General features: G+C 38.0%; 1 protein-coding gene and 1 long non-coding RNA gene across 2 annotated transcripts in view; both read right to left on the bottom strand.

Moving 5' to 3' along the window:
- Positions 1–2,234: 2,234 nt before the first annotated feature.
- Positions 2,235–11,237, bottom strand: LOC115928846. Its single transcript, XR_004066249.1, has 3 exons — positions 10,666–11,237; positions 8,346–8,500; positions 2,235–2,398 (listed from the first exon to the last, which is right to left on the bottom strand). It is a non-coding gene; the product is annotated as an uncharacterized LOC115928846 (long non-coding RNA).
- A 6,491-nt stretch (positions 11,238–17,728) lies between these two features.
- The window catches only part of LOC100890033 (receptor-type tyrosine-protein phosphatase kappa), a 49,846-nt gene continuing 48,136 nt past the window's right edge, over positions 17,729–19,438 (bottom strand). Inside the window, exon 27 of the mRNA XM_030996610.1 lies at positions 17,729–18,780. Within this exon, the coding sequence (XP_030852470.1) occupies positions 18,700–18,780 (81 nt within the window). The 3' untranslated portion in view covers positions 17,729–18,699. The remainder of the gene's footprint in view (positions 18,781–19,438) is intronic.

A 19,438-nucleotide genomic window follows, 5' to 3' on the forward strand; every position in this document is an offset into this window, starting at 1 on the left:
TTGTGGCTGTCCCAGGTCAGTCTTTTGTCACTTTACCTGCTTGCATGTATATATATGAGTAGGGAACTGACTTGCACCAATCACAATTGACTGGGCCCCGAATCCTGTTGTGAACACTATTTTTTTTTCTACTTTGATCCCGAAAATTTGAAAAATCGCGCCGGCCGATATTTTGCTCAGTGGGGGGGGGGGGGGGGGGGGGGGGGTAGCATAGTGAGTGGGTTTTTATTTTACTCAACATCCCCCTCCCCCCCCCCCCTTGAGCAAAAATAAAAAGGTAAATTTCTGGTCACAATTTTGGGGGAGGGCCAGGGGGCAAGGCCCGCTCGGTCCCCCCCCCCCCCCTGGATCCGCGCCTGCCCTCCAAAGAGCATGGTACATATTCGTATAGCATGAACATGATGTATTAATTAATTACAGCAAGAATACTCTTTAAAATTACTTTTTGAGTAATATAATTATGGACCAAAAAACTTCCAGGCTTCAAGAACATCATCGAAATGATATAGCGGAATATTGTTGACATTACTCATTATTTGTTAGGAATCAACATTCACTTCAGTAAATATGTTATGAGATCACGTAGAAGAGTGTAAGTGAACTATGACCCCTTGAATCTTGGGTAATCAGGTATATGATTTACATAATAATTGAATTTATCAATTTTGATAATGTTTTCGGCTCGTATCATTTGTAATTAATGTTGGATGGTTACAGAACTGACAGCCCGTCTAGAGCAGGGGTGGGTGTATAAAAAAGGCAAAATACATTTGATCGTTATATAGTATCAAAAAGGTTTATGATATAACTGTATTGACATATCTTGTACGATTATTTTGTTCGTCACTTTTGTTATTATTCTCAATAATAATTATAGTTGCGTGTAATTGGTCTCATTTTTGTATGTGTTCATTACTGATTATTTAAGATTGTTGCATTGGGTTTCTCTTTCTCTCTCTCTCTCTCTCTCTCTCTCTCTCTATGTTTCCGATCTTACTATAAACAAATGATTTAAATTTCACACGCCGTAGCTAAAAACTGGACAAAAAAAATATTAAAAGAAACTCGATTGTAAATATTTGCATGAAGAACAGTCTGCCAATGATGAGTATAAGGATTTAAAACAAAATAGCAGGATGTTATTTTACACGCTCCTTCAGAATTAGACTAAACATGGTGAATACTTAATACGGCTTGAAATACCTACCGATAGGTATTTGACAGATATGTCGTCTTTTGATGCGCATGATACTCGATTCCATCGTCCATGTATTGGGTCAGTGAGGCTCAATCGAGATCTCATCACAGCACAGTAAGGTGGTGGACCGGATAGTTGGTTCGAGTGGGTATATGGAGGAGTATCCCAGTTGGTATACATGTACCTTGGAAATTATTAATATCAAATAGGATTAACAATAAAACTTATATTTATGCACATCATAATTTCCACAGAAACAGTGAAGGTATTTGTGAGACACAGCTCTACAACATTGCGACTCAAGCGTCTTTGGAAAAAAGTACATTGAATCTTTTGGTAAATTAATATGTGTCTATGACTAAAGTTGTTAGGGCATTTAAATGTTGGTTTTTAGCATCTTACTCGGAGTTTTTCATTCATTCGTTGAAATACTTGTGAGTTTAGATCAAGTATTTAATTGTAAACTATGGTAGCATGAGAAACAATTGATAACAGATCAATAATAATGATACCAAATTTGTTTAGTGAAGAAAACCTAATTTCATTTTTTTCTTTGGGGTATAAAAAGGCATGGTTCACATAGGTGATTTAGTTGCGTGACACTCTTTCAGCATTCTACATAAATTTGGCTTTCAACAATAATTGTCCATTAGCCATTTGAAATTTGTGAGACGTGACTTAATTCAATTTATCATGCAAAAAGGGAAGATTCTGCATGACTCAGAAAAATCTAGAATATGAAGATTTGGTCAAAATGGAATTCATTTGCAATAGTTAAAAGATTAATGAAGTTTTATGACATAGATTCGATTTTTATTTCAAAATGATTTAAATAAAGCTTTAAGGTTTCACATTAATTTTCTCATTTAACTGCAGAGTCGGTCTTTGTCGTGTTTTCTTTGTTTAAATTCGTTAGGGTGAAAAGTGCTTACCACCTTCCTTTTTAAATGGCTAGTGCACCGTTCCCTGCTCGTATGCCTATCATTCTACCTACTGACATATATTGTCCGGTAATGAATAAATCATTAAGGGATAAAAACGAATTGAAAATTAATTGCATTATATAACGATGATAGTTGATACATACCCAGAGTCCGTTCCATCAATCCATCTGTATGTACCATCCTTATCCAAGTCTTCTAAGCCGATGTAATAGTGACCTTTATTATTATTTGTTGATAATTTCCCGGCTATGAAATCCTGTTTATGTTATAAATATAACATGTATGAATTTGGATGTTTACATCAATGTGGCATAAGCACCATCCCCGTTATTACTCAAAAGCTAACGATGATTATGCCAAGTGAGTACTTCGGTTATAGTATTAGAATTACATGTAAGTTTTAATTTGCACTTGTTATAGTCAAACAATTAAGAATAATATGTTATATACAAATGAGAAAATAACATATTTGACGCTGTTTTCTTTTCCTTGTCCACCGGAGAAATTCAGGGAAGACAATTTTTGTTATGTGTATATTTTTTTGGCAAACGAACAAAAGTATATAAGACAGCCCATAATAAATATCTACCAGATTCATTTGATGATCTCTGTCTTTCATTTCATTTGTTCGGTTTTACCAGAAAATTTTGTGTCATAATTATATCTGATATAGATTTAAATAAAACAGTTTATAATTACTGTCTTTTGAAATAGTAGGGTTATAATCGAACTCTGATAAATTGAATATTCCTTTTTATTTTGACAATTCTTAAACGCCTTAATACACATTAATACACCTTTTCCGGTTTTCTCCTGTTTTATTTTAGGTTGTCACGTGACCAGTGATCAATGGTTCGTATATAGTAAGATACTTTGCGCTATAGTCCGAACTAAACCGAACTATACGTATTAGATATTTCTCATTGTCACAATTCTTCAATAAATGAAAATCATGAGCGTCAGAAGTAGGCCCATTAGTGCGAAATTTAGTCGGAGAAAGTAGGGGGTGAGGCAGCTGCAAGGTTTTCTTATAGAAAGAGGAGTTTCGACCACGGGATACACCAAGGAAAGAATCTTTAGATGATTAGCCTGCCCGTCGGCGAAGATTTTTTTCGTACCTGCTGACCTATTACCTTATGAATTATTCATGAGTAAAGCCCCTATCACACAAAAATAGTTCTAGCTACGTTCTGGAACCGGCCTAGAAAATCGTAAAATGGGTTATAGTCGGAGTAGAATGTGTATAATACGATTTTAGCTCGTTCATAAACAGTCCTCAATACGTCCATCTGGTCTGTATCCCATCCACAGTCAGTTCATTATCAAGTTTAGATCGGGTAAATTTGCCATTTCCATACAGTCCAAGCCAGTCCGTAGCCAGTTTAAACCCGTTATTAATGTAGTTCTACCTCGTTCCCTCTGTTTCAATCTGGGCTCGCTTGCATACGAAAAAAATAAGACGCGTCCCGGGGACTTGGGCGAACAGGTTTGGCTGCAAGATGTTTTTCCGACCGAGTCGCCTCGGCTGGAAGTGGATTGGGATGTTCTTCTATGGGTCCCTTTTATTTTATTCCCCTAACAATTTTCAGAACAAATGAATGTGTGCTTTGTTATGTTATCCACATCAAATTCTTCTCTTCTACGTGCCTTTAAACCACGTCTTGCATTTGTCGAGCATTCACATGTCCGGTCTTTCTGCATAATTATGATAGCGTGAATCGCTATTGCGCGTTCCGTATACAGCAATGCTTTTCCATTATTCTTGCCTTTAAATCAACGATTTAACACATTAAATGTCATTAGTGAAGAAAAATCACATCTCAAAGATATTCAATATTCAAGTTTGAAACTGACTCCTTTTTTTTCTCTCATCTTAGTACTGTAAATTACCAGTCTGACGATAAGTTAGATTCTGCTGAAATGAATATGTATCACAGGAAAATAAGCAGACGACTTCAAGGATAAATATAGTGTAAGCCCCCATCACACCGAACTAGTTCTCAATACGTTCTGGAAAATGTTGCCAAACGAGCTCAAACTGTGTGCAAACGGAGTTGAACGTAGTATCAACTGTTTACGAACTGTTTACGAACTTCCTGGACGGGCTCGAACTAGCTCTACGGGAGAGTGCTCTAAAACTTGAGCCTGTTCAAAATTGTCCCCGTCCTGCAATTAGATGGAGTGACAACGTACTTAAAACGAGGAGGATGTACTACAAACGGACTGATTGCCGTACTATGAACGGAATTGCCGTACTTCGATCCTACTAGGAACGTGTTACAACGTGCTGTGGTCGAGCATCAATTAGCAGAAGCTAAGCCCTCATTACACCTAACTAGTTTTCATTACGTTCCGGAACCGTCCTAGAAAATCGTAAAAAACGGGTAATGGTCGGTGTAGATTGTGTAAATAATGTTTATAATACGATCCTAGATCGTTCATAAATAGTCCTCAATACGTCCAGCTCGTCTGTACCCCGTCCACAGTCAGTTCATATCAAGTTCAGATCGGGTAAATTTGCAATTTCCAAACAGTCCAAGCCCTCTGCAATCAGTAAAAACCAGTTCTTAACTAGTTTTAGTTCTTCCAAATACGTCCAAAGCATTTTCACTAGTTCGTAACACGTTCCTAGTAGGACTGAAGTACGGCAATTCCGTTCGTAGTACGTTCATCTTGTTTTAAGTACGTTGTTAGTCCGTATAATTGCAGGACGGGGACAATTTTGAACAGGCTCAAAGTTTCAGAGCACTCTTTTCGTCCAAGCCAGTCCGAGCCCGTCAATAAAGTTCTTAAACAGATAATAATAATAATAATAATAGTACATTTATAAAGCGCAGAAACTATCCAACATTAGGTATATATTCTACTGCGCTACAAGAGCTCCTGATATGCTTAGATTTACGGTACAGTTAATTAAAAAGAAGTGTTTTCAGTTTTGACTTAAAGACGTTTACAGATGGTGATTTCCTGACTTCAAATGGCAAGTTATTCCAGAGTTTTGGGGCTGCACAAGCAAATGCTCGATCACCTAGCGTTATTTTTGTTTTGATAGATGGGATCTGTAGCAACAAAGTATCTCGGGAACTGCGCAAGTTGCGATTGTGTTGATTAGGTTTGAAATTCAACAGTTCTTTGATATAAGTGGGAGCTTGACCAAGAAGTGCTTTATATACAATCAGCAAGATTTTGAATGTTATTCTCTGGCGTACTGGTAACCAATGTAGATTTCTTAAAATTGGGGTGATCCGTGTGAATTTAGAACAACCACAGATCAGCCTTGCACAGGTGTTTTGAACCCGTTGCAATCTCACTATTTGACAGTCAGGGATCCCATACAGTAGACCATTACAATAGTCCAGCCTATTCAGGGGCGGATCTAGCTTTTTGCTCAGGGGGGGGTTGACCAATAATGACGATGCAGAGCATCGTCCACGAGCCGCGAAGCGGCGAGCCGATTTTTTTGGGGGTGTTTATTTGAACCCCGTAAGTGATGTTTTCCTGGCATCTATTAACACAATGGAGACCATAAAAAGCAGTGCATGATAACGTCTTTTTAAATCAAGTAACAGTTAAATACACAGTTATATCCAGAGTTATCATGTGTTTGGTTAAGTTACCAGATGAGTTGAATATCTTCTCACAATATTTGCACTTGAAAGGGTTTCTCTCCAGCGTGCGTTCTTTTTTCTTTCTTTTTTTTTTTTTTTTTTTTTTTTTTTTTTTTTTTTTTTTTTTTTTTTTTTTCCTTTTTTTTTTTTTTTTTTTTTTTTTTAATGTGGGGATTTTGGGGATGAGAATCGGCAACGCTGGCCTAGCTTGTCACTTCGGCGGTGGCCCGTGTCCTCAAAAAAGCTGATGGGGGGGGGGGGGCAAGGGACTCTGTGACATTTGTTCGCCCAACCCCCCCCCCCCTCCCCCCCAAAAAGAAATAATAATAATAATAATAATAATAATAATAATAATAATAATAATAATAATAATAATAATAATAATAATAATAATAAATGAAATAAATACATAGAAATAGAATAAAATAAAATTACAAGTTTAAAAAAAAAGATAAGATTTTAAAAAATGGTCCCCGGATTTTTTTTTTTTTTTGGGGGGGGGGTTGCAACCCCCCTAACCCCCCCCCCCCCCCCCCCCCCCCCCCCCCCCTCTAGATCCGCTTCTGCTATTGGTGATACATGCATGTACAATATCTTTCGTAATGTCCTTATCTAAATATTTACGAATACGTCTGAGATTATAGATCATGTAGTATGCTGATTTACAGACATTTGTGATGTGCTCTCTCATATTCAAATTCGAATCGAACTGTACTCCAAGATTTCTTGCACTAACAGATGGTTCTATTACAGATCGTAAACAGTTGCTTCTACGTTCACTGCGTTCGCACACAGTTTGAGCACGCGTTTGGCAATATTTTACAGAACGTAGTGAGAACTAGTTTGGTGTGATTGGGGCTTCATTTTAATGTCTTGATTTGCAAAGCTTGATTCGTTGAAGTTGAACGGGAATAGGGAATGGCAAGAACGCGCTGGGGTTTTATAACCCTTGAGCCAGGACGTGATTCTACACACACTACGAACGAGTTGGGGACGAGCTGAACTGTCTCTGAACTTCTTAAAATAGGTTTGGTCGTATTGGGAACAAGGTAGAACTAATTAATAACGGTATATACGGTCTGGCTTGAACTGCCTGGAAATGGCAAATTTACCCGATCTGAACTTGATATGAACTGACTGGGGACGGGGCACAGACGAGATGGACGTATTGAGGACTCTTTATGAACGTACTAGGGTCGTATTATAGACATTGTTTACGAATTCTACTCAAACCACAACCCGTTTTAGGATCTTCAAGGACGGTTCCAAAACGTAGTGAGAACTAGTTTGGTGTGATGGGGGCTGTACCTAGATTTAATTAAGAGCCATCTGCTCAATAATGTACACACAAACAAATGACAAAATACGTATCCGGACACCTACCCCCTGGACATCAACCCCTGGAGGCAACCACCCCAGTCAACTACCCCCTAGGGCAACCATCCTTTACGACGACTACCCCCCGGACAACTACCCCCAGACAACTACCCCCTAGGACAACTACCCCCGGGCAACTACATACCCCGGACAACTACCACCCGGATAACTACCCCTTATAGGATAGTTGTCCGGGGTAGTTGTTCTAGATGATGGTTGACGTAGGGGGTAGTTACCTTGGGAGTAGTTGTCCGGGTGGTAGTTGTCAGGGGGTAGTTGTCCTAGGGGGTAGTTCTCCGGGGGTAGTTGTCCTAGGGGGGTTATTGACTGGGAGTGGTTATCCGGGGGGTGGTTGTCCATGGGGTACGTGTCCTAGAACCGACAAAATATACTAGCCAAATTGGCAAACAATACAATCGCATGGCATAATATACAATAAGCAGATTGACCCCACGAACAAAGTATGTATTGTACGCACACAGAGTGCAGGCTGCTATACACACCGCGAGTTCTTTGTTTGTCCAGGAAGCTGGTTTGTCCGACCCTCCGATTACGTGACGCGATTTAAAGGTCTGTGACTGCATTACGAAACTGGCCTAGAATTATGATTAATTTTTTGCTAGCAGTCTCGGCAATATTTCACCGCCCCATTTGGTCTAAAGAATAACAAGTTGCTAAAATTCCTTTTACTTCATGGTTAGTATGCAACGGTTGAAAGGAACTTGCCACGTTACATTAGGAAACTAACTGTATATAAGGTTTAGATGTGAGATCAGTTCTGGTCATGCGATTGCATTAATTGTGAAAGAAACGTTGTGGAATCGATCAGAAAAGGTTGATCATCTAAGTATTGGTGTGTACTGCAAGGTTCTGGAATCATCAAAATGATTAGAAATTTTGCCCAGTCTTGGTTAAGTTACAAGCACTGTACACAGAAAGATGTATATGGGACTACGCGACATGTGCCACACATCTATCCGGGCAAATAGATATAATATTTTACCAAATATATCAATTAGTAGGCGGTTTTCCGTCAAAATTTGTATCATCACTTTTTAGTCAAAACATATTCTTTCACATAATGTAATAAGAGCTTCCATTTCATTTTTTTTTAGAGGGGGCGTTTCCAAAACTGGTCTTTACCTTTAATAACAATTTTTGCTCAATAAAATCTCTGATAAATACCTCATGTTATAGACCGTAAAAGTATATACGTACATTTTGTTCAGATGATGTAATGATTGGCATGTCACCCCCTAAGCCTTGACAAAATGCACGTGTGGCAGAGAATATCCTTTGGCCCCCATGGTAGAAGACATACTGATAGCCGCCAAACACATTCAACCCTGATGTAGAACACTCCTGACATTCAACTGAAAGATAATAAGATGTAAATCAAAACGGTAATCTTCACGGTAGGGATTCACCTTAGCCCCCCCCCCCCGCCCGCCCCCCGCCCCTCCCTCCCTCCATCGCCGCTTTCGAGTTGCCCATTAAAAAAGGAGGGAAATAGAGAAGACAACTGAAAGGGAGATTTAGAAGCGAAATGACATTACTCCCTTTCACCTTCTCTAATTCTAGTCCCTTTCATTAATTTCATTCAACTGATAGACGTTTGTTCCTTCCTCTCCTACAAATTACCCAAAAGGGAGGCTAATCTAGATCTCAGATCATTTGGTAGTTAATAATAATAATAATAATAATAATAAAGACGGTTACCGCCGAAGTCTCTAAGCGCTAGCTGACTGTCTATCCTTTGTAACGATTCGTCCAACCTCCCAACCCCTCCCCAACTTGCACTTTCCTAGATTAAGATCAGCGCTCCTATTGCATCTTATGGGGCTGCCGTAAAGTTCCGACGGGCGCCGGGACAGTTTTTTAAGCCGCACGGGCGCCGTGGTGCTGAGTTGGTTGCTCCCAATTCTCCCAGTGTTTTAATCTGACCGTTAGGCCGTAGAAAGTCCCTAAAAAATTGCGCTTCTAAATGATCAAGAAGTGCCTTAAAAAAAGTAAAAACCTTTGAGTGACCGGTTTTACCTTACTCGTTTTCCCCAATAGACTGTAGTGTTATGAAAACCGTTTGGCAAACGCAACATTTGATTTCGATTTTCAATCTTAAATATCTTGATAATCAGACAGGCGATCGCTTGTAAAAGTAATGGAGTTCCTGACTGACGTAAAGGTTTATATAAATCATTGCAGCATGAGCTAAATCAAGGATTTTTTTAAAAGGTGCGGATGTCAGAGGACACAATAGTTCAGTGCACCGCACGGCACCCGCCCAGGTGCATTGAGGACCCCGGCAGGGCCCTGGCAGGGCATCTTCCGGGAGCCATGGGTGCACCTGCTCATCGGACGGAGCCCGTAAGCTTTAATACCGGACGGCACCCTGCCTGCACCCTTACGGGCGCCTTGCATTTCACTCGACCAATTCTCACCGGGCACCTCCCGTGCACCGCAGAATATGTGACCACACATGCCGCAGAAATGAAAATCGGAAGGTTCCCGTACGGTCTCTAAATCCACGGCAAGCCACCGGGTAGGGAAAATCGTACGGGGCCCGGTTTATATGTGACCTAAGCATAGCAACCTCTCTGATCCGTATATTATTCCAACTTAAATATTGTCACTTGGTATCACTTATTTACCCATCATACAGTTGGAGCGCTTATATAGAGTGGGAGAACTGCGGTATGTTGGTAAATGATCTTGACTCTCATACGAGAGTCCCGGATTCGGTCCTCGCTCAGTGCCTACATATTTAGACCATGGACCTTCTGTCTTTCCCACATTTCTCCATACCCTCAGTTGTATTAAATGGATACTTGGCAATGCCGAGGAATTAATCATTCCCCCCTCCCCCCCCCCCCCCCCCCCCCCCCCCCTCCCCCCCCCCTCCCCCCCCCCCCCCTCCCCCCTCCCCCCCCCCCCCCCCCCCCCACCCCACACACACTTAGTGTTGTTTAGGGTACGCGTATGCATGTTCCCTCCCTTTAAAAGCACCCCCTAAGTCCGGTGTGAAAAGTCAATACGGTCCTATTTTATGTGTATTACAAACCGGACTTTGTTGCGTGAAAAGTAACCCTTTACCGGAGGTTTTGGGAACATGAAGAGATAAAGGTACAGAGGAAGGTACCTGAGGAGAGAGATAGAGAGAGAGAGAGAGAGAGAGAGAGAGAGAGGAGAGAGAGAGAGAGAGAGAGAGAGAGAGAGAGAGAGAGAGATGGGGAAGTAAAATTAAAAGAAAAGGGGATATTGAAAGATGTGAATACGAGGGGAAAGATAAGAGGGGAATGACATTGTCATTGTAAGTTCAGTCCAACGAATTGTATGCAGTGAAAGCCTTACTAACTTGAAGGAGGAAAAAAAAATTACCAATTACAGTGTATGAACTTCCAAACATTCCAAATTTCTCGTTCTCGAAAAACTGACTGACTTGTGATAACAAATAAAAAAGTGTCGACACATATGAATTTCATAGGCCATCCCGTTCTTTTAGAATAGATTATTAGGAACATCCAGTAAGTTTCATACGAACCTGTTGTAGATAAAAGAATCCATATCAGAGTAAGTGACAGGAACATCCTAAACCATCCAAGTATTGAATCCCCGGACATTGTCAATATCACAGAAACACAGAGAGTGAGACGCAGTGCCCAATAGTGAAGTCCAATGAATATATCGAGGGACTTCTATATACACATTAAAAAAACGATTGCGCTTGGAGTTATATCCATAAGGGCTATATATCCTGGTAGGACGGAGCAGCTTTGCATGGCCTGTGATCTTATTCCAGTACATAAATGTTGTGACTGATGCGCATTTCTATTTCCTCATCTTCTTCTCAATCCCACATGCAGCTCATCATTTTGTTTTATTTTCTGTACCCCCGATCTATATCACTTCTTTTTTTTGGCATTGACTACTCTTTGTGTAATATGACCGAGTTCTTCCATCTTTGTCATGTAAAGTACTGTCTTGTCTCGTTCTCGTCTCTGTTGACATCCCCTATTATGTAGTTCCTTGTGTAGTTACGGACTTGTTAATTTAATTACTTATTATTCCTAAGTATCATTTGAGGTGTTCACACTTGTACAAGCATTGTTTTTTAGTGGACCCTTCTGTTTCCAATATGTATTTCTACATTTGTTGTAAATGTTTATAAATAATTTGTAATGTTTTGTTGGAAACATAAATAAATTAAAATTGAAATTGAAAAGGAATTCGATTATGCTATGTATCAAATTCGAGACAATGTACTCCTCCTTGTGTGTTAACACCACTAACCAGAGGGGGGGGGGGGGGAGGGGTGGTACGTTAATGTTTGAGAGCAACAAGTTATTTCCGATTTCCAGGCTCATCGTTTTCTTAAAGGGTGCTCATAGTAATTCCCAACATGAAAGCAACAGACGAATTAACAAATTCATCAACCTGCGATATCGATGATTATTAATTTTTTGGCCTGCAAATGGTAAATAGTGGGCAAATTTGGGGCTCCCTAAACTTTAGAGGCACTTTAAACCCAGTGCCGGGTTTTAATTTTAGTAGAATACGGGACAAAAGTTCTAACCTTTGTGTCATTTCCTATCCAAATGAATATCCATGGATTTGAGAATAAATGGAAAAAGTAAACCATTCATCTATTATGGTCTATTGATAGTAACAAAAATATGAAGATAGTACTTGTTATCCTCAATTCCAATGATACTGATGCTGTAATTATTGCGAGGAATGTTTACTGCGATCGGGGCCCCGCCTTATAAAGAGTTGTGATTGCTCCAAATCAATCGCCAGTCCTCAAATCCATCGCAAGTTTGTTGTCTCCTATATCTTATGTTCATAGCTGCGATTGATATCAATCGCAAGTAAGTTGTGATTAATATTAACTCTTTATAAGATGGGGCCCTGATGGTACTTGTTAAGGACTAGTATTGAATACAAATATACAGAAGCTTTTTTTCTTTTTTTCTTATCTATGAAGAACTGTATCAAGCATTGTACTATAGGACTGTGTACCGCTCTATTTTCGCAAACAATTGTGTTGGTTGTTACGGATATAATAAGTGAGCTATGATGATATCTATGGACGGAAACAGTTTCTATTTCCTGCATTGGTCATGGACCTTGTAATAAATTATATGCTATTTCCGGTAATACTAGAATCGTGTCGTTTTCCCCTGTTATCATCTCATCATGAGGTATGTGCATGTATTTTACGGGTAGACCAGGGGCTGCGCTCCAGGGGGGGGGGGGGCGGCAGGAGGCATAGTGCCCTCCCACCTTTTTAAGGACCCCAAAAGTGCCCCCTTTTACTTTGACAAATGCCCCTAATGATCTGTAAAAGCGCCCCTTCCCCTTTAGACTTTTGATAAGTGCCCCTTTTATTTTTGCATGTGCCCATTTTTCTTCTACAAGTTTCCATTTTCATTTGCAATAAGTTTTCATTTTCCATTCTCATAAGTGCCCTTTTTAATCTCCAGTAAGTGCCCCTTTACAGGTACGAGAAGTGCCCTACTCAAATCTTAGAGGTTTTCCTTTTACATTGACAAATGCCCTTTTTCCTTTGTAAGAAGTGCCCCTTTCCCTATTAATAACTACCCCTTTTAAACTCGGATAAGCTCACCTTTTATTTTCACATGTGCCCTTTTCATTCTTATCGGTGCCCCTTTTTTTTTATCTCTGGTAAATTGCCCTTTTCAGGTACTAGAAGTTACTACTTTTCAATTCAGATAAGTGCCCTCTTCACCTCCGATGGTTCCCCCTATTCAAATCTGAAAATTATACTTTGAAAAGCGAGGGGGTGGGGGTGGGAGGGAGTTAGTGAGCAATAATTTTTCTTTTCTTTTTTTGCATGTACTTTAAAAAAAATATATCTTTAGGAAGTTTGAGATCATATATTCACCTTGAATATCATTATTGCAAACATGTTTTATGCAACCCCTGTATGAACCTAATCTATTCCATCATCAATGACTAATAAAATGAATTTCCTGTATAGAGCAGTTTCAAGAGGAACTCATAAAATACGTCACAGTATAACGTTGCCAGTTTGTGCTTCACTGAAGACAACTCACAACTTTCCTATTTTTAATCGGATATTGGTCAAACTGTCACTAACGTGCTTTTCTCATATTTCCGCTTTTATTCAAACTAACTATCAGGGCAGACTTTCCCTTTAAACGTTTTCAGTACTTTTGTGTGTGGGACATGCAAATTGTTGTTGCTGATGTTGTTGTTGAATTCAGTGTTATATGGCAATTATTCAAATTTGACCACTATCACCAACTATATATATATATATATATATATATTTGCACTGTATACCAGTGCAACATTTTTATGTCAAAACAAGACGACTGAGTGCACCTCGACGAAACTGTTTGAAAGAGAAAAATCCATTGCATACACGAATAATGCTTTTTTCAATTTCTTTCACAGAAATCAAGTTGACCCGATTATTTGGGATCGCTTGATTGATATTCAATACACTTCCTTTCTATGAACTGTGTGATTTCATACTCAATTTAACCTTTAGATAGATAGATCCTTTTAACTTCTTTCGTCCCCCCCCCCACCCCCTCTCTCTCTCTCTCTCTCTCTCTCCATGTTTCTCTCATTCTCTCCGTGTATATTCATTTCTCTCTTTCTCTCTCTCTCTCTCTCTCTGTTTCTCCCTGTCATTCTCGCTGTATATCTCCCCCTCTCTCTCTCACACTCGCTCCTTCTTTGGAGTAACTGTATGATGAGAAAGGAAGATACACAGTTTATCATCCAGATGACAATTTGAAATTCCTGGTCAATAGAAAATATTTCGGAAGAATAATTCGAGTTTATTCATGTTAAAGCTGTCAACTATTTTTGCTGGCCCTTTTAAACCGAACTTCATTATAATAAAAATGCAGCTGCTCTTTCATAAATGTGTAAAGGCTATGAAGATAACAAATTCAAACAGCAAATAACATCTGGTATTAAAAAGAATAACAAAATTGTGTATTTCCCTTCATATTAGACCTAGGTATTCGCTTTACTATACCTCCATTCAGGGGTAGTCTACCACTGTCTACAGCCTGGCTCAGTTAAACAGTCTGGAAAAGACAAATTGTGGAAGTGGGACGTACGCATTAAAAAAGGTTGTGTGCTGCACAGAGATTTAATCAGTTTAATTTTAGTCATTTCAAGAAGTGGATTATTGATGTAGACAAATGCTCATGTACCTTTGCAGCTCATTTTATGTATGTTGTTACTAAAGAAAAATAGAAGTCGGTCAGTCACTCAATAGTGTCTGACAATAGTCTAGAACGTAAACAGGTTTCCTTGGATAATTTGAATAATATAATAGGACACTGCTAACGTTTGAATTTCACATATAGCACATACGTGACATATTCATAATTCCTGCAAAGTTCTACAGAATTCGATGTTGGCTGCAAATGAGACATAGTACCTTTAAATCCATCAAAAGTAAGGTACCTAAAAGTTTTTAATCACTGATGATGTAAACGTCATTCCATCATCACAGGTAATCATGAATGTATCTAAAAATGGATGGAAACAGAACGCATGCAAGACAGTTGTTGTACTTTGTTTTCAAAATAGTACTTTAATAAAGATCTGTCTACAATGCTAAAACCCGTTTAACCTAGGGTCTCAGAACTATAAAAGGCAATTATATACCCTATTCTGCATGTTTATTCAACAAGGAGCGAAGTTGCATTATATTGGTTTTTGAAAGTGTTTGCGAGCGGTATGATCTGGTAAATTTATTTATTTCAAAAATATACTCTTTGATCCAGATAAACATTGTACGTTTTATTACAGAACCTTAATACACTTCAACATTTAATCATACATCATTCTTTTCTGTAACAGAAATGTACAAATACATGTTTATCAAAAACTGTGTAGCCTGTTGTCTAGCCTATCAAACTACATTTTTCACAGCCATTTCCGTATAACTACATTCCAGTTTTAAGTAGATATCAAGATGAAATACATTTTCAAGACAAAATGAAAGTCTTGAAGCCTATACTGAATTTAACACTTCTTCTTCTTCACCTTCTTCTTCCATTTACATTATAACTTATCGTTCGGCTAAGATTCAATCAAATCATTTAATACTAAAGAATGGCAAGATAAGTTTTGATTGCAACTTTCCAATTATCATATTTTATCATTTTGAGAGATTGATTTTGTGCCAATTAGAACACATTGATTTTGTGCCACTTCAAACACTTTGGTTGCCACTTCAAACAATTTTAGTTGCCACTTAAAAAGATGTAAGTACCTGACCACGTATAGATTTACAAGTAAAACATGTTACATCAACCAACAACCCTTACAAAAACGTTTTGTATCACTTTTATATTTATAAATATTTATACCATATTTCAGGCTTCAAATAACTGATAAAAAGAACAAATTTCTATCAGATACAAAACTAAGGCCACTAACTCAAGAATAGAATAGAATAAAGTAGCATACACAGCGATTATAACATGTATGATTCCCTTCATGAGGTAAAAGCTTTAACACTAGCTACGACACTGAAATACAAATGTACCAAAAAGTATGTTAAAACATTAGAATGCACACTAAAGGCTTGTTCAGATATGACATGGCTAAACATAGTTTTGTGCAGTTTCCATTCATTAGCATTAAAAAAAAAACAGCTTTATAAAATTAAATGTGAACGAGGCCTTACAATGTAGTTATATGGCTGAAATCCAAAAGCAATGTCATTTTATATTAGTGTAATGAATGCCATCCACATCACTTAGGCATTGTTAACACAATGACCCTTTTAAGTGCTCTTCATACTGCCAATTTTTAAATGCTATGTTTGTTATTTTTGGCTTCATATATATACTCTTGTTTTTCTTCCTGTAATTAAGGTTGATTTCAAATTGTATGAAGAAAGTCAAGATATTTCAACAGAGTATTTTGCTTTATTAAAGTTACATACACATTGTAATCTAACTTGACTCTTTCAGTCCTGTTTATACCATCAAATTTTTATACTGTATCTGATAAATTTTGATAAATTAAAAGTTGTTTTTCTTCCTAAAATTCAATTGGTTGCTTGAATCAGCAGTTAGATACATGGTACATCATTGTATCAAGGTAAGCAATGAAAAAGTGGAATCGTGAAATGGAATCCATCACAACAAATCATATTTTTAATTCATGTTCGTAAACTCGGAGACAAATATGGGTTAGAACGATTTGACGATACATTTTTATTAACAATGCTCAATTCTTCTCTAGAGACATATTGATTTCCCCATAATAGTAATAATAGTCACATTTCAATAGCACTTATTACTATGTTTCTAAGCGCTTTACATTGTAATTATCATTACCCTAGTCAAGGGATTCAATTTCCCATGTCTACATTACATACATTCTTTGTTATCAAAACTCTCACTCGACAACTGGTACCACAGATAAGTTTTTCTTGGCAAAGTTAAAAACATATTTATTGTACATACAAATAAATGACATTTTCCTGGTGATTCAATTTAACAACTCGAGTAATAATGCCTAATTATGATATTAACAATATTGATTGTCTTTAAAAAACATATACACGCATCATTGTATTTACAAACGTGTGCAAGACCCAGTCCAACTTAAGGGCACATTTATTTCAAAAATACTTATTCAAGAAGGTATGTAGTACAAAACATATCAATAGTACTATATTAGAAATTCTTATGCAAGTTGAGTAAAATTACCCTTATAAAAAATTAGGAATATACGATAGATTTGCTTCACCATTTTTATAAACAACAAAATATACATGTAAAATCCATACCAGTCTAAATACAAAGAAAGAAAATATACCTTTGAATGTTATAATATAACAAAATAACTACAGTACTTTACATATAACCTTGACTTCTGCAAAATGCAATTCTAAAATGAGTACACAAACAATACCATAACAAAATTATTACAATTGATAGTATCATGATTTTTCAGCAACTTACCTGACAGAAATATATATGGTAGTACTGATATCTTAATTATATGGCCACAATTACAAAATACGGAAACCAAGCCTACAACATTGAAAGTGTACCAATCACCTGAAAAACTGATTTGTTTATAGGTAGAATGTACAAAATCAACCTTTTAAAAATTAGGGGGTGGAGGGAATATGAAGAAAAAAGGGAGGGAGGGAGGGGGAGGAGGAGGAGGAGGAGGAGCAGGAAGAGGAAGAGGGGAAGGGATGGATGGGGAAGGAGTAGGGGAGGGAGGCAGGAGGGGAGGAAGAGAGCAGGAAGAGGAAGAGGGGAAGGGATGGATGGGGAAGGAGTAGGGGAGGGAGGCAGGAGGGGAGGAAGAGAGCAGGAAGAGGAAGAGGGGAAGGGATGGATGGGGAAGGAGTAGGGGAGGGAGGCAGGAGGGGAGGAAGAGAGCAGGAAGAGGAAGAGGGGAAGGGGGAGGGGTGGGGAAGGAGTAGGGGAGGGAGGCAGGAGGGGAGGAAGAGAGGAGGAAGAGGAAGAGGAGAAGGGGGAGGGATGGGGAAGGAGTAGGGGAGGGAGGCAGGAGGGGAGGAAGAGAGCAGGAAGAGGAAGAGGGGAAGGGGAGGGATGGGGAACGAGTAGGGGAGGGAGGCAGGAGGGGAGGAAGAGAGCAGGGAGAGAGGAGAAAGGGAGGGAAACAAGGACACATTGACGTTGCATACAGTTTATCATAATCGTATTACTTTCTTGTCAATAATAAAAAATGACAAGTTATAGCAATTTATAATTAGAAGGAAACAAATAAGAATTAGACAATTTCTTGGTTTTAGCAGATGAACAAACATTCCGATAGCATCATGCTTTCATTATATTATAATACAAGTGTTAAATACAAAATGTATACATGGCTTTCATAGTTCATATCTATGATTCATATCAACTAGTAAAAAAAAATAAAATGCATTAAAGGTAACAAATATATTTAATTATTGCTTGAGGCATTATATTTCCTCCCCCTCTCACTCTCTCTCTCTCTCTCTCTCTGTCCTTCATATTCATCATTTTGTCTGTCTTCGTCTTCATTGATTTTCAATGAGATTTCGTCATGAGAGTTTACTTACTTTCCAAGCAGAATAAATGAGTTGGAATGTGTTGATATAATCAACCCTTAGCATTTCCAAATAATTGCACTTTATAATTTCCCATTTTTATTTCCAAAATTATCATCAAGTACTATTCCTTCCATATAGACACTGTCCAAGCTCTATTAAATGAAATCTGTCTAAATTCAGAGACAGAGTTGCTTCGTCAATTTCAAGATAACAATTTCGTATCTTATGTCTTTTGCTACATGTATTTGTCTGATTTTACAGAGTTATTTAGTTAATATATAGGATAATAATGCAAAATCCATTTTGGGGGTTACATGAGACTTTTCCAATCAAAGATACAGAGTTGTCTTGCAGATAAAAAGGATAAATATTTGATCAGATGTCTTTTATCTGATGAGGTGTGTCCAATGAATGGGTCTGAGATGGCTCACTGAATCACAAGATTTCACTGCACAGGAACTTTGTCTAATGGAATGACATTGATTCTTTAATTTACAGGATGTCCAGATTGGCATATTCTTCAAACTGATGCAGATGTTGATTCATGACATCGTAGCAAAGCTGGTACTGATCCTGATGGAGGCAAACAATTTATACAAAAATAACATAAAAATAAATATAACATCTTGCTCAAACTTGTATATGCCATTCAAATAATCTTGACACATTGCCTTTATCATTGGGTAGATATATTGAATGCTTCAAAATAATGTAACTGTTTCCAGGGTATGATTAACCTATACTGATGATAAAATGGTTGTCATGGAGCTAATCAAAACTAGAAATGGGTATGTTTGCGAAGCCATTGGGTTGCAGAAAGCAGTTGTCAATCAATTGGTGCCTATTGTTTGTACAAAATCACATATGTGGCAAATGAGCGAGAGCGTAGTGAGGTGAAGAAAGCAATCAAGGTGTTAATATTTAATTTATATCCATGTACTTATCAGATGAGAGCAAGAACATGGTTTCTCTCACATGTAAAAGCAAAAGCCTTACTATGATTTAGAGGAAAGGGGTATTTCATAATTATTATTATTTCATAATAATAATAATAAAAACGGTACTTTATAAGGCCCTTACTTCCGAAGTCTCTAAGCGCTATAACAAACAAAATACAGTGATAAACAATTACATATGTCCCCTCCCTTTCTTTTTGTTCCCCTTTTTGAGATTCAGATGGTTTAAAGGGAAAGATGCCCCATGGTGGCACCTGTGCAGACATGTAGCAGCA

Source organism: Strongylocentrotus purpuratus, unplaced genomic scaffold (assembly GCF_000002235.5).
Source record: "Strongylocentrotus purpuratus isolate Spur 01 unplaced genomic scaffold, Spur_5.0 spur5_scaffold_3, whole genome shotgun sequence".
In the NCBI taxonomy this organism is placed as follows: domain Eukaryota; kingdom Metazoa; phylum Echinodermata; class Echinoidea; order Camarodonta; family Strongylocentrotidae; genus Strongylocentrotus; species Strongylocentrotus purpuratus.